Source organism: Alligator mississippiensis, chromosome 5 (genome assembly GCF_030867095.1).
Source record: "Alligator mississippiensis isolate rAllMis1 chromosome 5, rAllMis1, whole genome shotgun sequence".
Classification (NCBI taxonomy): domain Eukaryota; kingdom Metazoa; phylum Chordata; order Crocodylia; family Alligatoridae; genus Alligator; species Alligator mississippiensis.
The window spans coordinates 22,305,145-22,326,368 of record NC_081828.1 but is presented as its reverse complement, the minus strand read 5'-3'; the positions used below and the strand labels follow the sequence as shown (position 1 = coordinate 22,326,368).

General features: G+C 44.5%; 1 protein-coding gene across 6 annotated transcripts in view; it reads left to right on the top strand.

Moving 5' to 3' along the window:
* The window catches only part of SLC44A5 (solute carrier family 44 member 5), a 220,555-nt gene that overhangs the window by 132,369 nt on the left and 66,962 nt on the right, over positions 1–21,224 (top strand). For all 6 annotated transcript variants that reach the window (XM_006268954.4, XM_006268953.4, XM_019489100.2 and 3 more), the window contains one exon: positions 17,465–17,538. In XM_006268954.4, coding sequence (XP_006269016.1) covers positions 17,465–17,538 — 74 coding nt within the window. The remainder of the gene's footprint in view (positions 1–17,464; positions 17,539–21,224) is intronic.

Sequence of the window (21,224 nt, the reverse complement as noted above, 5' to 3'; positions counted from 1 at the left end):
TGGCATTTGCCTGCATTTCCTCTGTCCAGAGGGAATGCCTGTCCACTTGCAAATTGGTTCAATCTAGGCTGGTTAGACTAACCTGCAAAGAGTGAATCAAGTCAGTCTCTGGCTTTTTGGATGTCTGTCCCTAGCCAAGGCTTAAGGCACCTCTCAGGAAATTCCAGCTTTTAATTTTTACTAATTATTTTGACTATGGAAAAATAATAGAGCATTTTTTCTGTTGCAAAGAACTCAGACCACAACATGTCAGAATGTTTTTAATCCTGTGGTATCCCTGAAAGGCTCTCTAAGGCACCCCAGGGTTGACAATCACCGGTTTAAGCTGGTTTAAGCCTTCCCTGATATTGTTCAAAGGCGGTATGGTGCAGATCAGTTTTAGGATATGTACATAGAATTAAGATAAAAGCTAGGTTGTGATGGCATGATTGGTGACATGCAAAGAAAGAGTTAGTGGTTACAAAGGAATGCTTCTGCATTGGTATTTAAACTACTGAGGCAATGTTTGTACCTCTGTTTTTTCTGGAATTCTGCCCTTAATTAATATGAATATGAATCTTTGTAAGTTATAATGTCAAATATCATTGTGAAGTATTAGAGAGGTAATTTAAAACATGCATCAGCTTATTCAATTAAGTAAGAAATAAGTGACAAATATCAACATAAACAATCTAATAATTAGATTATAAGCTTTTCAGGGCAGGAGCCATGTGTAAGTCTGTACTGCTGTCACTGCGGTGTCCTGTAGACAAACTCATGCTAGCTTTTAACTAGCCAGCTGGTTTACTGCTAGTGGTGTAGCCACAACAACCAGAGCTCATTGCTGAGTTAAAATCTGGACCAAGAAGCAGGGAAAATACTTGGGCAGTTAGCCTGCATTGAACTCCATGCTGTCTATCTAGACTGCTGTTCGCTCATTTACAGCTTACTTAGGCACATCTGCACTGTCATCATTATAGAATGCCTTGTATCTAGCTGGGTTCGGTGCTTTGTGCAGTGGTGCCTTTTTTGACTGGAGTCTTTGGGCACCCTTGGTGAAGTGTAGGTGGTGCATACAGATGCACATGCACCCCTTGAGCGTGGAGGTGCAGCCCCTGCGAAAAGGCGCTGCCGACACTGTTGGCAGCACCTGTGGGCAGTTGCCACTCGCCACCCTCCCCCTTGCCACCAACACTGCTGGCGCTGGGCACTACTGAAATACTACTTCACAGGTTATTTGTTTTAAAGTACAGAACCTACCAGTCATCTGAGCTCCTGTATAACCTGGACTCTACAGTTTCAACATAACAAAGTTTGCAAAGGTTTCCTATAAACTCAGAGTTACGTATAACAGTAAGTGAAGGTTCTGTGCTTTAAAAATGAAACTAATGCTTCCATGCCCCCTTTTCCCTCTGAAACTGTTTTCACAGGCAGATTTGTTCAGTATTTTATATGTACTTCTGCATTTTTTTTTAATACCAGTAAGGAAACATCTAAACTGCTTAACTTTAGATGAACAAATAATGTATATTTTTAATGAATGCAAACCAATTGACAATTGGTATTTAATAAATGCTCATAAAATTTTCTCTTAATATTAAATGACTTGTTAGAAAAGAGCTCTTTGTGTAGTATAAACACTATCAGTATTTTTTCTTTGTACCTTTGTAGAATGTCTTAGAAATTAGAGCAACCCTAGTAACCAAATGGGTAGGGGCGACTCAGTGTTTGATGGAATAGAAGTAAAGGCTTATGGCCAAGTTCTCTTATTGGGCATTATCTGGGCCCACATCAAAGGGCAGAGCCCAGCCATTTGCCATGCTGGGACTGAAAAAAATACACATGCTTCTTCCCACACTCTTAGTATCAGGAGTTTACAACTGGAACTTTAAGGCCAGGTACAGGCATTACACTTTTACCGGCAGCATAAGTGATCAGAGACCGATCTGTACCTGTAACAGAACAGAAGTTCAGCACACAAAACCAGTCTATACCCATAGCACAACAGAAGTTTGTCACACACAAACTGGTTTATAATGGGGAATGGTCAAGATTTGACCCCCTTCCCCTCCCACCAAGGGTAAATATATGTTTTGTTCACTACCAAGCTAGACTACTCCACTTACAGAAAACCATGCAACTTAGATCAATTCTGCCTCAGGCTTTTTGAATGTCTGTACCTAGCCCAAATGAGAAGCCACCGAGGGAAAAGGATGCGACAGCGAAGGATAAATAATACCAGTTAATTAGCACATTCCAAGGTGTCATTCCTATTTTTTTATAAATTACAGATATAGTGAAGAGGTAGCTTAAATTTATTCTGACAGTGTGAGATTTGTTACTTGTTGGAAACCTTTTTAATCCGACTTAAACTGCCATTCAGTGACAGTTCTGTCTTAGGCATGACATGTACCAGTTGCTTTTACAGTGCATTCTTGTTTGAAATTATTGGGTCCTACTTCCATTATACCATTGTATCTCATTCCAGGCAAATGGCAGGACAGGGTTAGTATTTAAGACTTCAGGCTAACATGGTTAACTACTCTGTATCTAGTTCCATGAGCCTAATGAAATGCAAACATTTCCCGTGGGGTCTCAGTCCAGCAGAGATTCCCTAGGCCTGAAGAAGGGTGAGTCCACCCCAAAGCTTGCCTAGAACTTTTTTCCAATTACTCAGTTGGTCTAATAAACGATATCACATCTACTCAAAGAAGCTTGCCTGCCTGTGTCCTTAGACCAACACAGCTACAACCAAAAACCCAGCAGCATTTTCCTGGAGCACACATTCATAATTTTAAGTAACATCAGCTTACTAATGTTGCACTGAGCTGGCTCTCCCCTGCACACCACCACTCATGAATCCCTAGGGGATTAATCAATTAAGTCTGCCAGAGTATATGAACAGCAAAGTCTATAATTGGAGGCAAAGAAAAGTCTTAAAATTCACAGGCACCCAAAAGCAAATATTGTGCGGGACACACCATTACAGAATGTTTCTCTAGTTAAGAAAAGGCCAGACTGTCTTTGTCGGCATCCTTAAATTCAGAAACCAGCATTTGACAATAGCTACCCAGCACCTCTTGGGAGTGGACTTTAATGCATCTAGCAACAGTAGCCAGTGCATGCTTTCACAATCATAAAGACCATTAGTTTTCTCCAAAAGACACTAAAACAGATCCTCTTGTGAAGTTTCCAGGGTTTTGTGGGAGGCTCCATATCAGTAGCTGAGACTGGAGAGGATCATATGGGGAAAACTTTTGAAGCTAAATAGTCAGAAGTGTCACAACCCAAAGTTGTGATTTTTTGTTCGTGTGCGCTTCGGCACTGCTAAATTATTTTCCCGCTAAATTGCAGCTTCTTTGCACGGTGGAGTTTTCTGCTGCAGAAGAGAACCCCGGTGCAACGGAGAATTTCCCGCCAATTTGAAGCTTTCTTTGCATGGTGCATTTCTTTTGCATCTAAGAAATGCACGGTGCAAGGAGTTCCCACCATTTGTATGAGAATTCGTGCCACATTATTGGCCAGTTCTAAAATATGCACACGTGGCGGCTAGCGATTGGCTAGCTAGCCGTATAAAGAGCTTGGGTGGTTTCCGCCCAAGTGGGAGAGAGAGAAATTGGAGTTCGAGAGGGAGAGAAATCGGAGTGAGAGAGAAACCTTCGCCTTGCGTGAAGATCTCTAAGCGCTGCAGATCCTTACGGACCCAACGCATTTCTTAAAAGGCAAAAGAGGCCTGAACAGCCTCTAGCCTCTCCCCGTCGCCGATAAATTCCTAGACGTATCCCTTCCTGCACGAGAAACTACCGAACCCACGGAGCTTCAACAACTCCGCAGGAAAAGAACAAATTTGTCGTAGTCCTCTAACGAGGATTTAAGCGGAGCTGTACCTGGAAAACTGTCTAGCCTACATCACGACCACCTTTGGTGTAAGTAAACAATCTTTAAATCAACCACTACGCGTCCGTGACTAATTCTAGCTCGCCTCCAGTCTTCTCTGACCCCGCGTGCCCGGGCTGCTGGCCACGGCCCGCGTGCACAAAAGGGCCCGGATCGCCCCTGGCCCGCACAAGAAGAAATTCTGATAACTTGTGTCATGCATATTTAGGAATAGGTTACCTTTACCCCACAACAATCTTTTGGGGATATATGAATAGGTTACTACCAGGAGATATTCTGGGCAAAAAAAAATTCTCCCACTCTCCAGTTCCCCCCCCATAATGATACCATTTTTATGTATGAAAGGAAGTCTTGTTCCCTCCAGATTTTCTGTACATTATTGCAAAAAATAGTTCTGAAGTTACAGCAGTTTTTTAAAACTGCTCTGGAAAAATTGATTGATAAAATCATCTCTGGTTTCAGCATTTGTCTGAACTCTTCCTCCTTTCCCTTTGTTATGTTTTCTTCCCCTTTTATGTGGTTTTTTGATTTTTCTTGTGCATTCCTCTTACTGGTAAGACATTGCTTCATACTGTTTGCTGTTATCTCTTCAAGGACACCACATTCTCTTTGAGGTAGTTGCTAGCTCCCACTGTCCTTTAAAGCAACTTAAAATTAAAAAACCCCCACTTCCCAGCTGATTGAAGATTGCCTGCCCCAGCTACTTGGCTGCTCAGCATATTTAACTTGGTAATGTGTTTTCAATTCATGAACCTATTTTCCTCTGTGCATAAATGAATGTCTCTTGGCTGTACACTCTGATGAGGGCCACGGCACTTCAAAAAGAGCTGAGCTCAGGTGAAAAGGCTATTCCCAACTTGGAGTGCAGGAACAGAGCTTTGTCATGTTATAACTACAGCAAAGGGGAAGGGTCTATAAGAACAGTTTTGATGTGGATTTTCTTTAAATTTCTGTTCTTCCTGTGTATCCTCTAGTAAATTCCATTAGTTATGATTTTTTTAACCTTTTTCCTCAACAGTTCTTGGGCTCCTCTTTCCCTTTCTGAAACCATAGGAAAACAACAATCTCATTTGCTTTATAATTGTTGAAGTTCTTCCTTCACTTATCTTGTGTGCACTAAAGGAGGGAGGTTTTGCTGATAAAGCCCTGGACTAGGAACTGAAAGACCTTGTTTCTAATATTGGCTCTGGCTCAATTTTTTCCTTTGTAAAGTGGGTACAGTAGAACATTTCCTAACCTTGTAAAGGCATCACAGGACTAAACTAATTGATATTTGCAACAGAAAGGCAAAATTTGATCATTCAGTGACCATGGCATGCAGTCCCTAGGGAGGAGAATTTTACCTGTGCTTGCTTCTGCAAGGACTAGTAGCCTCACTTATTCTGGCACATACAATCCTTCTTTGATATGAAGCAAGTTGCCTCTGAAGGTACCATTGAGGGGAAAATAACAGAGGAGTCATTGTATTCCCAGCTCAGACCAAATTCTTTAGGAAATGGAGAGGAGGTAGAACATTGCTAAACCATAAGAAGCAACTGTAGCTTGTATAATCAACTCACGACAGCATGTCTTTCATGCTATTGGTGTATTTACTATTGACCCAGCTTCTGGAAACAGGTGAAAAAGTGAGCGTCCCATCTTTCATATAAATACAAAGCAATTTCTAGCCCTTCTGGGTACAGAAAAAGCCTGGCCTGAATGCACTTGGAAAGTGAACAACATTAGATATATAAAAAGAACTGAAAATGTATTATTAAAGAAGTCATTATTTTTAAGCCAGTCTTATGATTGTGAGGCAGGGGCCTGCTTGTGGTTGGCAGCATACTGGCTTTCTGATTAGAATGGGTCTCACAAGCCACCCTGCACTGAGTCACCCATGCCTACGTGCGTGGCGAATTCTAGAGAACAATCTGCTCTTGTAACGCATAGCATATACTGGAGGAACTCATTCTGAGAGTGAAAACAAAAAAGTGCATGTGATTGTTGGTGTTTGTCAGCTTCCAAAAGCCAAATCTCTAGCAGCTTATGCAGAGTAATTAGAGAAAGCGGAGACTATAACAGGCAAGATAAGGGGAAATTCATAAATGTTTGTTACATCTGGCCACATAGAGACACATTCATACAAGTCTTATTTCTTTACTTCTTTGCTTCTAATTCAATGAGGGTTTGTAAACTGTCATTAAAGCAGTAGTGTGCTATGCTAACAGACAGATTTCATCAGGGGCATAACTGCTACTTCTGTATAGAGCAGATGATGGTGGCCCACAGTGCAGGGGACGTGACCAAAGGTTGCTGCTGTGGGAGGAGATGTCATCTCCTTTTTTGCCACTAATATGTGTGTCAAGTAGCCATGTAAACATCAGTTTTTGGTGGCACAAAAGAAAATGACATCTCCTTCCCCTCACAGCAGTGACTCTCCAACCACTGCTCCTGCTCCTGTCACCACTTAGGCTGCACCTGCTGCTCTGCCCTTCCCACTGCTGGAGCCAGAGCCACTGCAGAGAAGGTGCAAGATGGGAGGGGCAAAGGGGGGAACCAGAGCGTCAGGGCCCCATCCCTCAGCTCCGTTCCAGTGCCTCTAGGCAGTGCCTGGAGCTTGTGTCTCACTCACCTGACTAGGGTTACCGTACATCTGGGTTTTTTTGGACAGGTCCTCTTTTTGGATCCTCTAATCTCCATCCGGGCAGTTTTTTGAAATCTAAACCAATGTCTGGGATTTTGCTCTGCTCAGCTAGCGGGAGCCGGGGAGGGCAGTTAGAGGCAGGGGGCATTGTGTGCTCTGCATGTGCGCGCACACGTAGCCAGCATGCAGCCAGGCAGGGTTGTGGGAGCAGCCTCAGCAGCTGCATGCAAGTAAGTCTGTGAGGGGCAGGGGTTGGAGGGCCAGGGCTTGGGGATGGTCCAGGGGCTGTGTGTGTGTGTGTGTGTGTGTGTGTGGAGGGCAGGCACCTGACCCCTCCAGCAGAGGAAGAAAGTGTGTGTGTGGGGGGGTCCTTTGAGGGCAGTGGGGAGCTCTATGGCCAGGGGGACTGGGAGACGCTGCCTGGGGTGGGGTGGGGTGGGGTGGGGGACACAGATGGCCAGGCCATCTGATGTGGTGCTGGAGCCACAGCTCAGGATCAGGGGTGCCACAGGCCTCCCCTCTTCCCTTTTGCCAGCACTAGGGCCAGACTCCCTCTGCCACTGCCCGCATGAATCAGAGTCGCCATGCTGCAACCCAGTTGGGACAGGGGTAGCTAGGGGCTCCCTCTGGCAGGGCTGGGGGGAGTAGGGGCCTGCGGATCGGGAGTGAGGGGTACTGGCAGGGACAGGGAGCTGCAGGTTGGGAGTGAGGGTCAGCAGCAGGAATTGGGGGGCTGGAGGTTGGGACTGAGGGGCATCAACATAACCTGGGGGGTGAGGGGCACCAGCAGGGCCAGGGGTTGTAGGTTGGGAGTGAGGGGCACTGGCAGGGCCAGGTGGCTGTGGGTGGGGAGTGAGGTGTCCCCTCAACAGGCATCATCTTTTTTGGAAACATGTTATGCTACTGGATCCCTTATCAGAACAGTCCTTGCATTCAAAGCCTGTTGGCTGATTTCTTCTCTCCCTTCTGTCCACTTCTCTCTAGAAGTGGTTGCTTCACAGATTTTAAGGCCAGCAGTGACTTACCTTTAACCCTTTTTGGGATAGACTAAACAAAATTAATTTCTTAATTCTTTCACTATAAGGACTTGGAATCATTCTTTTAGCTCTTTGCCCAACCCTTTCCAATATATCAGTATTCTTTTTGACGTGTAGAAAGCAGCACTGGACACAGTGCCTTACTAATGGTCTCATTAAAGCTGTTTCTCTTTTCTGCTTTCCTGTCTTTTTCTCTTACAAAGTGGACAGCTGGCTGGGCCTGGGAACATATCCTATTAAAATGCCATGACCATTTTTCATAACAGACAAATAAAAACCTCAAGGGGTGTTATTCTGGATTAGTTCTTTCTCAGTATGCTGGAAGTTCTGACTAACGTCTGCAGCTCAATCCTGGTCCTGTTCAAGTCAATGGCAAGATTCCCATTAACCTCAGTGAAGCCAGGGTTATACATCAGGCCTCCAATCTTCCTGGGTTCCAGCCAGCTAAATGCAGTAGCAAGAGACTTTTAAACAGAATGTAAGGCCTACATCATAATTACACTTACAGACAGTTTTGTTAATGGCATTTCCCCCTTAGGTTCAGAAAGTCCGTTTCTAAACTAGTGAAACTTATGGTACAGTTCTACTACAATGATATACTTATCAGAGCTGAGCTAGCAGTCACCAACAGTTCGCCTTTCAGATAAACTAGAATGTTAAGAATCATTTAACTATCAGAATCTGAGATATGTAAACTAATTACCCCTTGATAAGATCTAACAACTTGCTATTATTTTTTGGAATTTATATTAGCTTGGCTCAAATTCTGTCGGGAAATTAATCTTAGTTTGGTGCTCTTGAATTGGACAAACTTGATATGGCATTCAGCCTCCCTCTGTAAATCTTAAGGAATATGTTGAATATTTAATACTAGTTGTTGCTGAGAAAACAGAGTTCTTTGACATACTCATCAGAGGACTGAAATAGATTAGCAGGGAAGCGAACATAAACTAGAGGAAGAAATAATAATACATTATACTTCTGATGATTACAATATTTTAATAGAATCTCCTCCAATTTTTTAAACTACTCAGAAAACATCAAATAAAATGTTAGCAATGGAAGAATAAATTGGCTAGCATGTCACTGCCCTCCTCTCTACTTCTGGAAATTTAGATTCCAGTCCTGAAATTAGGTCAAATGAATACCAAGGTCTCAAACTGTTTAATTTTCATGAACACATATCCACATTTTCTAAAATACCATGCTATTGGCTCACTTCAACACAGTGGACAGACTCTGCTCAAAGAAACCTTTTACTGCAGTAGTGGGTGTGGCAGGTCAAATAGAGATACATTAGCAGAGCTTTATGAGGGAGCTAGTACGGAGCCTAACTATGCTATGCTTGGCTCTAGCCGGGGGTGGTCACACATCCATTTTCATCAGCATTAAAATTTTACATGTAGTAAGAGACTGAGAAAAACCTTGTCCATAGTTTGCAGCCCATGCATGGAATTCAGAACTACTAGGGATTATATTTCAGTCCTAACGTAAAATAAATTCTTTATAACGGCTGCAGCAAATTTGTAGCAGGATATGAAAAGGTAGTTTGCCTTTTCTAATTCTGTATATAGCTGTACCTTTTTTTCTTTGCAGACCAGTTGTACATATACATACGAAGAGTTGAAAATGACATGGAAAATCATATCTCCCAAACAGCTGGGTGGACTTGTTCCTATTAAATAGTACTACTTTCTTTTTATTAGCCTCTCTTTAATTTGAATATTTTATATAGCTATATCTCTTGGGCAGAAATTTCTGATGTGCCCAAATTAAAAAACTAATTGAAAACAGCTAAAATCTATCTGTCCCCAGGACAACATGCACTCTTATTGATTAATACGGGTAGCTTTTGATTGAAAGGGTAGGGTATTGATTCCAGTCTTTCTTTCCAAAAAGTACTTCAGGCCATATCCAAAGTTTGTATAAATTAGCATTGCTCTATTGACTTCAGAGGAGCTATATTGATTTATACAAGTTGAGGAACTAGCCCAGTGATTATTGTTAGGGATTTCAGGCAAATATCAGGGTAAAATAAGGTGAAAGCCATACAGAAAGTTTTAGCATTTTCATAAAAAGCATCTGACTGAAGTATTTTTACTCTTGGAAGAATATATACCAATGAAGGAAGTGGCCTATCTGGGAAAAATCACAGTAGAGTGCATTTAGCATAAAAAGATTTAAAGATTGTCAAAAAATGATGCAATGCTTTAAGCCAGAGCTCTTTTGTCTTGTGACTCTGTCACTCCTAAGGATATGATGGGAATCGCAGACAGGCAAAACTGTAAAACACAGATTACATCAGTGGAGGTGATCCAAGGTGATGGTTGCCTCTGACTCTACTTTTGGAACACTTCCAGTCCCCTTCCTTCTCCACTGTCTTATGGAGAAGTTCTGCCTTGGTCCCTCTCCTGGTTTGTTCTCCTTCTCTAGATGAGCTTGTGCACTCACACACTACAATAACCAGGTTTACAGGTTTACCCCAAAGACATACATATGCGCCTCGCTCTTCTTAATGTACTTTCTCCATCAACTTACACATCTTGGTCTGTCCTATCATAACTCTAAAACAAGGTGATTAAACTGTTTTTAATGAATGGATCCCGACACACAAATCAGTATAAGTGATCAGAAACCATTTCAAACCTATGACCCAAAGCACACCAAATAGATCCAGACTGTGCTGGGACAAGAAATGTAAAACACAGAGGACAGAGCAGTGGGGTGTGTGCTGGCCTCGCCCCCCTCCTTTGCTCCTTGGAGGTAACACCAATGGCAACGTGGGGGAGGAGTCGGGATGCTGTGGGGGGGTGTCCAGGCCAGCTCCCCTGGCCTCGCCCCCTCCCTCTGCTTCCTGCAGGTGGTAAATACAGAAGGGTGGGGGGGCTGAGGCCAGCACTGCTGGCCTTGCCCCCCCCCCATGCTACTACCACCCAATGCGGGGCAGGGGGGGCGGGGCAGTGAGCCTGGGCCGATGAGGGGGGAGGGGAGGCACAGGTCCACAGGGAGGGAGAAGCCAGCCCACTGCAGCAGCGGGGGGTGGGGAGTAGCAGACCCGGGCCAATGCAGAGGGGTGGGGGCGATGGGAGGAGTGGGCCCAGCCCCGAAATGGTGGCAGAGAGAGTGGGGGAGGGTGTGCCAGGCCTGGCCCATCCCAGCCCTGAAATGGAGGGTGGCAGGGAACAGCTTGGCCCAGCCCTGAAATGGTGGCAGGGAAGGTCAGGAGGGCACACTGGACCCAGCTTGGCTGTGAAACGGAGGGCATGGGTGGGGCACACCGGGCCCAGACCGGCCCAGAAACAGTAGTGGGGAGGGGCGGGCCTGGTCCTGAAATGGTGTGGGGAGGGGTGAGCCTGGCCCTACAATGGCGGTGGGGAGGCCAGGCCTGGCCCTATGGCAGAGTGGGGGATAGGGGGAGCGGGCCTGGCCCTGAAGGTGGGGGGGAGCCAGACACAGGCCTCTGTCCCTGCCCGCACCCCCCACCCCTCATTCTTGATGGGCAATTGGCTAGTCACTTCATAAATCTACTGGATACAAAAAATCATGGACGAAATATAGACATTGGATTTATGGCATATTATAACCTATCTGCCATCTGATAACCCCAGGCAACTTGTCTGCATTTTCCCAGCTTCATTTTATCACCGGGTCAATATTCCTCCTTCCCTGCTGCCCCCCCCCCTTCCCCCACAAGCTACCTGTCTCTTACCTATTGTCTCCCATTCCCTCTGGTCCTCACTGCCATGCATTTGCATTTTCACCGGCCTGCATTTTGTATAATGACTTCTAGTCCACCATAGAGAACACAAAACACCAGCAGACTCTCCCTATGCCTAAAGAAGGGTGTTTCTGCCTGAAAGCTTGCAAAGAACAATTTTTCCAACTACTTAGTTGGTCTAATAAAAGATATCACATTTACCCAAAGGACCTTGTCTGCCTATGTCCTTAGACCACCACGGCTACAACCAACACCCCCTCCCCCCCGTCCCCCCAGTTCAAATCTGTAACACAACAGAAGTTCAGTGCACATACACTGCATTTAAAATGGCCAAAACTGGTTTAAGATAAACCTGAATGGATAAAGTATCAGTCTTAAGTGATTTAGGTTAAATTGGTTTATTAAACTTCTGTCCCAGATCCCATCCAGTTTCAAGTTTAACTCACAGTCCCCCAGCATCCAGTCGGGCAGGAAGGCATGCTCTAGCACCCTCCTTCCTCCCCGGCCCCCCCCGCACCAGCTTCTGGCTTGGGCCACTGCAGGCATGCAGCTGCGTTTCTGGAATCAAAAGGGAATCAAAAGTTCACTTGTTTACCAATTCAGTCTACACAGTTTAAACTAATCTGTGAAGACTGAATCAATTCGGCCTCTGGCTTTTTGACTGTCTGTACTTAGCCTAAAGTGTAAACAGCATTAAGAGTGTGAAATAGAGGAGGGCTGGCAAGGAATCAAATTTTTCTCATTGTAGTGAGATTTTATTTGGTACATGCATCTTTAACAGCACCCTGGACTCTGTCCATGTTGTGTCTTGTGCACTCATTAATAGAGTACTTCATTCTTTTGTTACAGCTTTTGTTTCAGACACTCTGCAGACTCCGGCAGACATAGCATTGTTTACATCTGGTTCACATTTTGCAGCTTTCCTTTGTAAATATAAAGGCAAGAGATTTCTTTGAAGATTAAAGCACATTCTTTGGAGCACAAGATGCTGCCACCAGAGGAAAAATATCAGTTCAGTGAGCCAAGACAGGCCAGCTCTATTCAGTCTCTCTCATTAAAGAGTCTCCCAAGGAAACCTAAGAAAATCCAGGATTTATATTGACAAAGCACAGTGGTTAGAATCTTATTACTAACTTTCCCAATGGAGTTTTTGGTCTCTGTAGCAGTAGTGGCATGGTCAAAAGGAATTTGAAAAGAAATATCTCTGCCTCACACTTGCCACCACCTTGAATATTTAGCCAGCTGTAGAGAAGGGTGCTCCTTGGCTGCCCATATTGTCTGCCAGATAAAAATTCCAATCTATTTAGTCTATTCCCTAGCAGAGATAAGTGGTCAATTCAGGCCACACTGAAGAAGGATGTCTTCAGAGCTATTCTTCTTGCCTACAACATGGTTTCCTAGAGAAGTTCCTAACCATAGGCTCTGATCCCACGAGCTCTAGTGGGCAGCCCCTGTAGGAAGGCAGAACTTCATTGATTACAGCTGGACATGTATACACCAGCCCATGCTGGGCTCAAAGCAGGACTGGGGGCTTCAGTGGTGTCCTTCAGGTAGAGGCTGGTGCCTTCAGTTGTTTATACTCTCACACTAGGATAGTGTGCTCTTTGAGGTCAAAATTGTGGGCTAAACCCTATTTCACTCTTTATGCCTATGTTGCATTTGCGTAGCTGGTTAACTACAATTCTTGGTACTTGCACACAGTTTGGATTTTGCTTGTATGAAGTAGGATCACGCAGGTATGGACATATCTGCTGAAAGTGAAACCAGGGGGTGGCAGAGTTCCCACCATTTAGACCAGTGGCCTAGTGCAGAGGACACTTGTCTTGGAGATGAGGGTGTAAGTTCTAGACTCCCCTCACTCAGACAGGGTCTGAATTCACATCTTTTGCTTCCCAGCAAAAGGCTGGGAGCCACCAAGCCATGGGTTTATCATTACTCAAAGTACCTTCCAGCCCTCCTATTGAAGCTGGCACACTTGGCAGTCAGGAGAGATATGTGGGGCTAGGAGGAGGAGACTAAAGATGGCTCGGCTCAGCGAGACGGCAGCTGCCTTGGAATGGAGACGGGTCTAGGTTCTGGCCTCTGCTACTCCTCCCTCTCCCCACTTTGTCTTTTCACTGTACCTTTTATTTAAAATTCATTGGATAAAATAGATAAATAGTGGTGCAGTAGTTTGCCCCATAGAGGGCAGTGACCACAGTCTCCTCTTTCTAGAGCAGTGTCTAGCTCACTGAGCCCCCTTCTTTTAGGTTGTTCTCTTCCTGCTTCTGGCCCTCCAGATCTTTCCCTCCTGGCTGACCAACTTCAGGAGGAGGGTTAGAGAGTTCCCTGGGTAAGTGCTCAGCTCATGGCTTGGAAGGGGGTATCACTTAGCTGGAAAGCAGGAGATTTCCTATTCCTTGGGCAAGTGCCCTTTATCACTAGGTACCTGGGATAAAAGTGTGGAGAGGACTCCCTCCCCATTTTTCTGCAATTAGAGTTTGGGAACATACCTGGGGTAATATGTATACTTGAGCAGTTCTATTTCATCTGGGAGCCTTCGCTGCCAGACTGCAGTCTTCTGTGTGTGTTTAGCCTGGAAATGTAGGGCAAGCATAGCTATACTAGTGCAAATAGAATCCAAACTGTTCAGAAGTACCAAATACTGCAGTTACATGGCTATGAGTGCCGCTTAGGGACATAAAGGGAAAATAGGATTTAGCCCTGCGTCTTTGTTATGTGTGTATACAGTGTGTAGCACAGAAAGGTTTTAGCTTCTAGGTGTAAAACTCCTACTACTGTTGGTAATATGAATAATGGTTTCTTCCTAGTGCAGCATCTTGGACAGAAATGCACATGTGAAATCAGGTAAACACTAGAATTGGAGTGTGCAGCCAGCAGAAGCAGGTAGTTCCCAAACAGGCATTAACTCAAAAGTGCACAGTTTGTTAATGAATCAGTACTTTTTGATACTCAATACTTTAATTTTTATCATTATTAATTGTGTTCCCTTAGCACCCCAAATGTGCTAGATGCTTTACTAACTTCTGTGAAGGCTCAGGAACAAACTATTTTCTTGTTACATTGCCATATGTAGTGAAGCAAGAACACCAATAAGCTAATCCATTTTTGAAAGGTGGTAGAAAGCAAAACAGTTCCCATAAACTAAGCAGAATGACAGCAGTAGGCAATAAAATCTGGCATGGGAGCCTGAAATGTGCACTTATCAAATGAAGGTCCTTTATGACTTCACCTGGAAAAGACAAATCTGATGGTCTTATCCATGATTTATCTCTATGGAAACAGCAATGTTGAAATAGAATAGTTAGGATGACAGCATTTGGGCCAGATCCTGAGTTGCAGCTAGTCTGTGAAAAAAAGCAAAAGAACATTGCAAATTTCAAATTCCAGTGAGCTTTCAGCTAGATACGTGCTGCCTGTTGCATTTTAATGCCTGATACAAGGTCATTTTAAGCATTGTCTAGGTGTATTTTCATCCTGTGTTACTGTACACTGCTGTCCATGCAGTCATTGTCATTGAGAAAAAAATTAAATTTGATTTTTTTTTGTAAGAAAAATATTTGTTTCTTCTTTTGCACTATTTACATCAAGTATACCATAAAGATGGTGAGTCTCTTTGTCATGTGTGGGCATGTACATAAATATTATATAAACATGTAGCAGTGATATCCAGGTGAAATATTGCAGCTGCTATATGATAAATTACATTTATTGTTAACTATTTCACTCAAACTGTGCCTACTAATCCATCTCCTTTAGGATGTATTCTAATGTCCCAGACCCTTTTGTGGTTTCACACAATCTTCTTGTCTTGAAAACCGCTGTAGCAGTAAAATCAATTTGTCACCAGGACATTTTCATCTGTTCAGCAATGTTTAGCTCTGGTTTCAACAAAGAATGTAAACTCCCAGCCTGTCATGACTCATCGGGGCTCTATTTGGGAATTTCATCCTTTTGGAAACTAGTGATTACTACCACTATTACTGTAGGTTTGGAAACTCCCAGTGACCTTATATTGTTAATAAAAAGTTACCTTAGACCATCTGTTGAGCTGATTTTTAAATTTTTTCTTCATGTTGAGCCTTGTATTTGGGGCCCCAATTGATATCATCCAGAGTTTTGCTGTCGACTTAATGGATTTCACCCCGGTAACTAAGATTGTATATATAGAATGGTGCAAGAAATTGGCTTAAAAAGCTCTAAAACACGCATCAAATAATTGTTAGTTTCAATTGTTATAATTATTTGGTATGTTTATCACAGCAGCACACACAAACACAGTACAAGTACAGTACTCTAAGTACAGTACAAAGTTGTATGCCTTATACAGAACAGAACCTGGGATGGTGTTTTATGGGTACTCACATACGTTGTGGTTGTACAGAACTCTAAAGGATGAACTAACCTAAATGCACGTGGCATTTACATGCATGTAATCTTACATGATCATCATAAAATGAGAGCATTAGGTGTCTGCGTAGAAAGGGATTAACGAATACAAGACTTCCAGTTAAAGTACTGCTGTGTTCTAGTGCTTCTTCCTTTAGTCTCTTTACCTGAGGCGTCTTTTATTAAACATTGCACCACTTAACTTCTGTGATGGGAAGAGAAACTCATCCTGAGTAAAACATGTCAGAATTAGTGAGAAACAGATGTTATCCTTATGTTTAAAAGGCTTAATGGTTTGTTGGTGCTAAGCAAAGGAAGCAAGTGACCTCATTTCCATCCATTACTTATTAATGGAATTTTGCGACACAATATAAGGTGTAACTCTTCAGACTAAAGCTTTCCTAATAACTGCAATACACTGTCATTTATCTGCTGGGCAGACAGTCAAGAATGTAAGATTTCTGTAGGGATAAAAGCTGTTTACATGATCATGGTGTTTGATAGATTCCAGGTAGTATAGTGTATCAAATATATTAGAAGAAGGTAACCTGTTTTGGAAGGCTATCAGGCGGCATCCTGATTTTTAGATCGTCATTCCATAAATAGGACTTGGGACTGGGAGCCAAGAGCCATCCTTCTTTACTGGTGGTAGTGCACTGCTGTAAAATGTTTTCAGATCTCCAGAAGAAATGAACCACTGGGACTGGGATCTCTAAGATCCTGTAGTGGGTAGGGGTCCTGCAAGCAGGGTACAGAGTGCCTGTGCCCCAGTGGCAGGAGCTAGAGCCCACAACCACTCCACAGCAGCAGCAGCTGGCATGCAGGAAGCTCAAGCCATGTCAGCCAACACTGCCCTGCTGAGGTGGACCCTGGAGATGCTGCTAGAGCCCCCAGGCTGGCAGGCACACATAGGAGGGAAGGGCAGGGAGCAGGTGCGGGAAGGGCAAACCCATCTGCCCCGCCTCTGTCCCTGACTGATATGGAGATATGGGGGGTGGGACTCCAGGGCCATTCCTGCCCTGCTCCAACTGGATGCTTTGGGAAGTAGTTAGGCAGATGCACAGCTCAGTTGGGGCAGCAGCAGTGGTGGGTGGGTTTGCTCTTCTTTCCTCTGCTCCCACCTGGCAGGGGATACTGGAGCTTGAGGCTGTTCTCAGCTGAGCCCAGCACCCAATGCAGCCACTTGCCACAGCTGGTGCCCTCAGATTATAGGAGAGACGCTGAGGGGTCAATCAGGGAGCAGGTGCAAGGAAGGAGGGACTCGCCCTCCACTATACCCTACTGAACAGAGAAGCCCTTGAGCTGCTTCTGCACCATGCCAGCTGCAGGTTGTGTGGATGCCAGACTCCTTTGGAGACAGCAGCAGCCACAGCCAGGGTGGGCAGGTCTGTCCTTCCAGTCCCTACTCCCTACCCAGCCTCCCCTCCTTCTGGTGTCCTTCACTGGTCTGAGAGTTGCAGCCATGCCTGGTCCCTATATCCTCATGGGCTAAGGGGCAGCACCTGGGGCATCTGTTGCACACTCCCTTTTCCAAATCTGGAATCCTTCCATGGTTATATCTCATACAAGCAGCAGGGGTTTATTTTCACCTCCAATTTGTAAATTGCTTATGCAACTCTTAGCAGCAGATTCTGATGCTCTGTGAAAAACGTGGTACTACCAATGACTCATGGACTTTAGTGGTGTAATAGCAGCAAAAGGTATGCAATGTGCAGGCTGTGCTGGAAGTATGTTCAAAAGTTTAATTTACTCTGGATCTCAGTGTTTACAATGGAGGAGTCATATTGGATACCTTTCTGATTATTATTTTTTTGTCTTTAGGCATTGTACAGATGTCCTATGCTGTGTAATCTTCATAGTCGTCATTTTGGGTTACATTGCATTGGGAATTGTGGGTAAGTAAACACAGGTACAGTAATGGCTTCTCATATACAGGGGGAGTAACTAAGTGAATGCCATTATTTTTAATTGAAATGTCCATTTGACTTATATCAACATTAAGCTTTCCAGTCAAAGGCCATTATCTTTCCTCAAAGCAAACCATGAATTATCTGCTAACGTTCAAGGCCTGTTGTAATTAGGGAGAAATTCAAAATGACGTGTTTATTGATGAAAAACCCAGAATAAAATATATGCATGTAAAAGTGTCATGGTTCAATAATTTTGCTCTCACAAACTGTAACTGTAGCAGAAAAATCCACTCAGTTGTCACTAATCAAAAAACAAAAGCTAGAGTTAAACATTTATTTTTTAAGTGTCTGCATTCTTTAAAATATTAATGAGAGAATCTGTGTGAGGAATGAAAGGAGCAGTAATGGGGGGACAAAAAGCCCTTTACTTATTAGGTTGCTCCTTAATAATCATTTGAATGTGTTTGCCTAAGAGAACTTTGCTGACAGAGTCTAAGTGGGGAGGGCAAATGTCAGCCATACTACCATGAAAGTGCAGCTCCTGTGTGTTTGCACATTTGGGCAAACTTAACTTCCTAATAATGGCCTTAAATACAATAAAAGCCATTAGGGTGGGGTTTTTTTTCTTTTTAATTCTGTATTAGCATTTTCTGTGCTGCACAGAAGTAAACTGCTTTACATAGTGTCAGAAGATGACAATAAGCAAGACTGATTTAACTTCAGCAGTACACAACATAATTATCAAGAAATGTACACCGTCGCCTCATCGTACAATTCACATAGTATCTCAAAGGCCACAACTCTGGAGCGTGTTCTGTGTCTGGGCACTGAACAGACAGTGACAATTCTGCTTCTCTTAGACACCTGGACTTCTTCGTATGCTTTTTATCCATTCCTTTATTCACATGGAGGTTTATATCTTCAGCAAACTGGGAAACTGGGGAAGGAAGAGAGTATGCATGCAAGTAAAGGCAGCTTTGGGGGCCATCACAATGAAAACAAGCATTATGCTGGGCTCTGTGGGCACTGACAGATGTGCAGCTCCCCAGTGTAACTCATGGCACTTTACAGAAAGTGCCATGAGTTACAGTGACCCCCTCCCCCAAACTCGATAGGCATTCACTGTTTGGTCGGGGGGAAGGGGGTATTGAGTCCCATTTTGGAGAGAGGCTGCCTGTCTGCAGCCTATCTCCCCTAGCTCTGCCCCACCCCCTTCCAGCTCCAGTGCTGTCTGCAGGATGGAAGGGGGAGAAGGGAGGGGAGGGAGCTCGGAGCTGGGGTTTGCTAAGCCTGAGCTGGAGGAGGGGCAAGTGGAGAGGCTCCAGTACTGCCACCCCCCTCCAGCTCAGGCTGAGCAAACCCCAGCCCAGAGCTCCCTTTCTTCCCTTCTCCCCCTCTCATCCTTCAGACAGCACTGAGAATAGGGCTGGGCTGCACTAGCCCAGCCCCAATCATAGCAGGGAGAGACAGAAATTAATGAAGGCTCTGTTTTAGAGTGCCTTCATCTGAACACTTATATAATGAGGGTTAGTTTGTTGTGCAATCAGGTACTTTTAAAGCGGTCTGCAGCCATACACTTCTGTGAGGGCATGGCTTTAGAGTGCTTTCAAGGGGCCCATCATGCAACAAATGTTCCCTCTGTCAGCACCCTGTGGGAGATGTGCGGGCCGGGCCCCGATCCCGCCGCCAAGTGCGAGTTGGGAGGGGCGATCCGCGGTCTGTCTTTGCGCACACGGGCTGTGGTCAGCAGCCCAGGCACGCGGGGTCGGAGAAAACTGGTGGCGAGCTAGAATTAGTCACAAACGCGTAGTGGTTGATTGAAAGATTATTTACTTACACCGAAGATGGTCACGGTGCAGGCAGAAAACTTGCTTGAGTTACAGTTGCAGATAGAAAAGAAGAGAGGCGGACTAGAGTTCCTTACCGTGAACACTCTTCTAGCCCATCCGGTTGGAGGCTCTAAACCGCGAGCCCGTCGGACCAACCGGAGAAAGTACGTACAGTAAAGAGCTCTGAATAGACTCACTCACACGAAGTTTTCTAGGCTCCGTGGATCCTTTTTGCGCGCAGGGAAGAAGGATACGTCGGGATTGCGCTCGGTGACGGGGAGAGGCTAGAGGCTGATCAGACCTCTGTTGCCTGCTTGAAATATGTTGGGTCCGTGAGGATCCGCAGCGCTTAGAGATCTTTACGCAGCGTGAAGTCTCCTCCTCCTGGTGTTCGTGGAGTCCTCCAACTTGGGCGGAAACCACTCAAGCCTTTTGTACGGCTAGCAAGCCAATAGCTAGCTGCCACGTGTGCCTACATTTAGAACGGGCCAATAATGTGGCGTGAATCTAAATACAAATGGCGGGAACTCCTTTGCAACGTGCATCACTAGTATGCAGCAAAGAAATGCACCCTGCAAAGAAGCTACAAAATGGCGGGAAAGCCTTTTGCACCCGGGGTTCTCCTCCACAGCAGAGAACTCCACCATGCAAAGAAACTGTAATTTAGGCGGGAACATAATTTAGCATTGCCGAAGCACACACAAACGAAAACCACAACTTTGGGTTGTGACAGGAGACTGCTGCAGTCTAATGAAAGGAGCATAATGCTTGCAGGCAGAAGACCTGCTCTCCAATTCAAACTGTCATTAGTTTGCTGTGAGCTACTGAGCAAGCCAGTTAACCTCTCCCTGCCTTGGTTTCTCTACCTATAGAATGGAGTTGATAACTTGAGATCTGTGAATGGGAAGAATTGTATAAGGGCAAAGAATTATTTAATAGCTGATGACTGTTTCATACTCACAATCAATGGTTACCATAGCTCTGGGTTCTTCTTGGTGACCATGCAGGGAAGAGCATGAGGGACAGAGTTTCTCTAGTTGTGCTGTACATCATTATTTAGCCAGTCAGGCCAGCTTGTATGCAGTCCTTTGGCTTTCTTGCATATGTCACACTCACATGCTTAATGGCTTCCTGCTTGAGGACATGGTTGTGGAATTGTTTCGTCTCTGTCTGCTGCTGCTGCTGTTATTAAAGTTTGTGTATGTGAAATTATGCACGTGTTCTCTAATCACAGCTCTGTGTGCTCTCTTGATCCTGCTGCTTCTACCATTTGCTGTGAGCAAAGCTGCTGATTTGTATCCTGCCTGTCTTCATGGCCTAATTACATCTCACCTACCTAGTGAGCCACTTGGTTAATTCCAAGTAATGTCAGCACTCACTGACTTGACCTGAGCAGAGACAAGGAAGACATGTCAGAGCAGAGATGCTATGTGGGTCGTGCCTACCGGTTAGCTTTTGAGAAATGCACTGAGTATTAACATGGAACTCCTCACTGGCTATTCCACAAATGACACTTTAAGTTGAGCATCAATAAATCAGTATCTTCACTATTCCACCTGGACAATTATAGAGCCATGAATGTGCTGAATATAAGAGTAAACAACCACATCCTTCCTCATGAGCATACTCCAGTCTACTTAGGAGTCACATTAGACCATTCCCTCACCTATAAACATCACATTCAGAAGGTCAACAGCAAAGTCTCTGCAAAGCCTTAAAATGTTTAGCCAGCACAACATGGCATGCCAACTTCAAAGTGCTCAGTGCACCCTTGCAATGGTGTATGTCCCAGCAGAATATTGTGCTCCTATATTGTCCAGAAGTAGTTGCACTAAAAAAGCT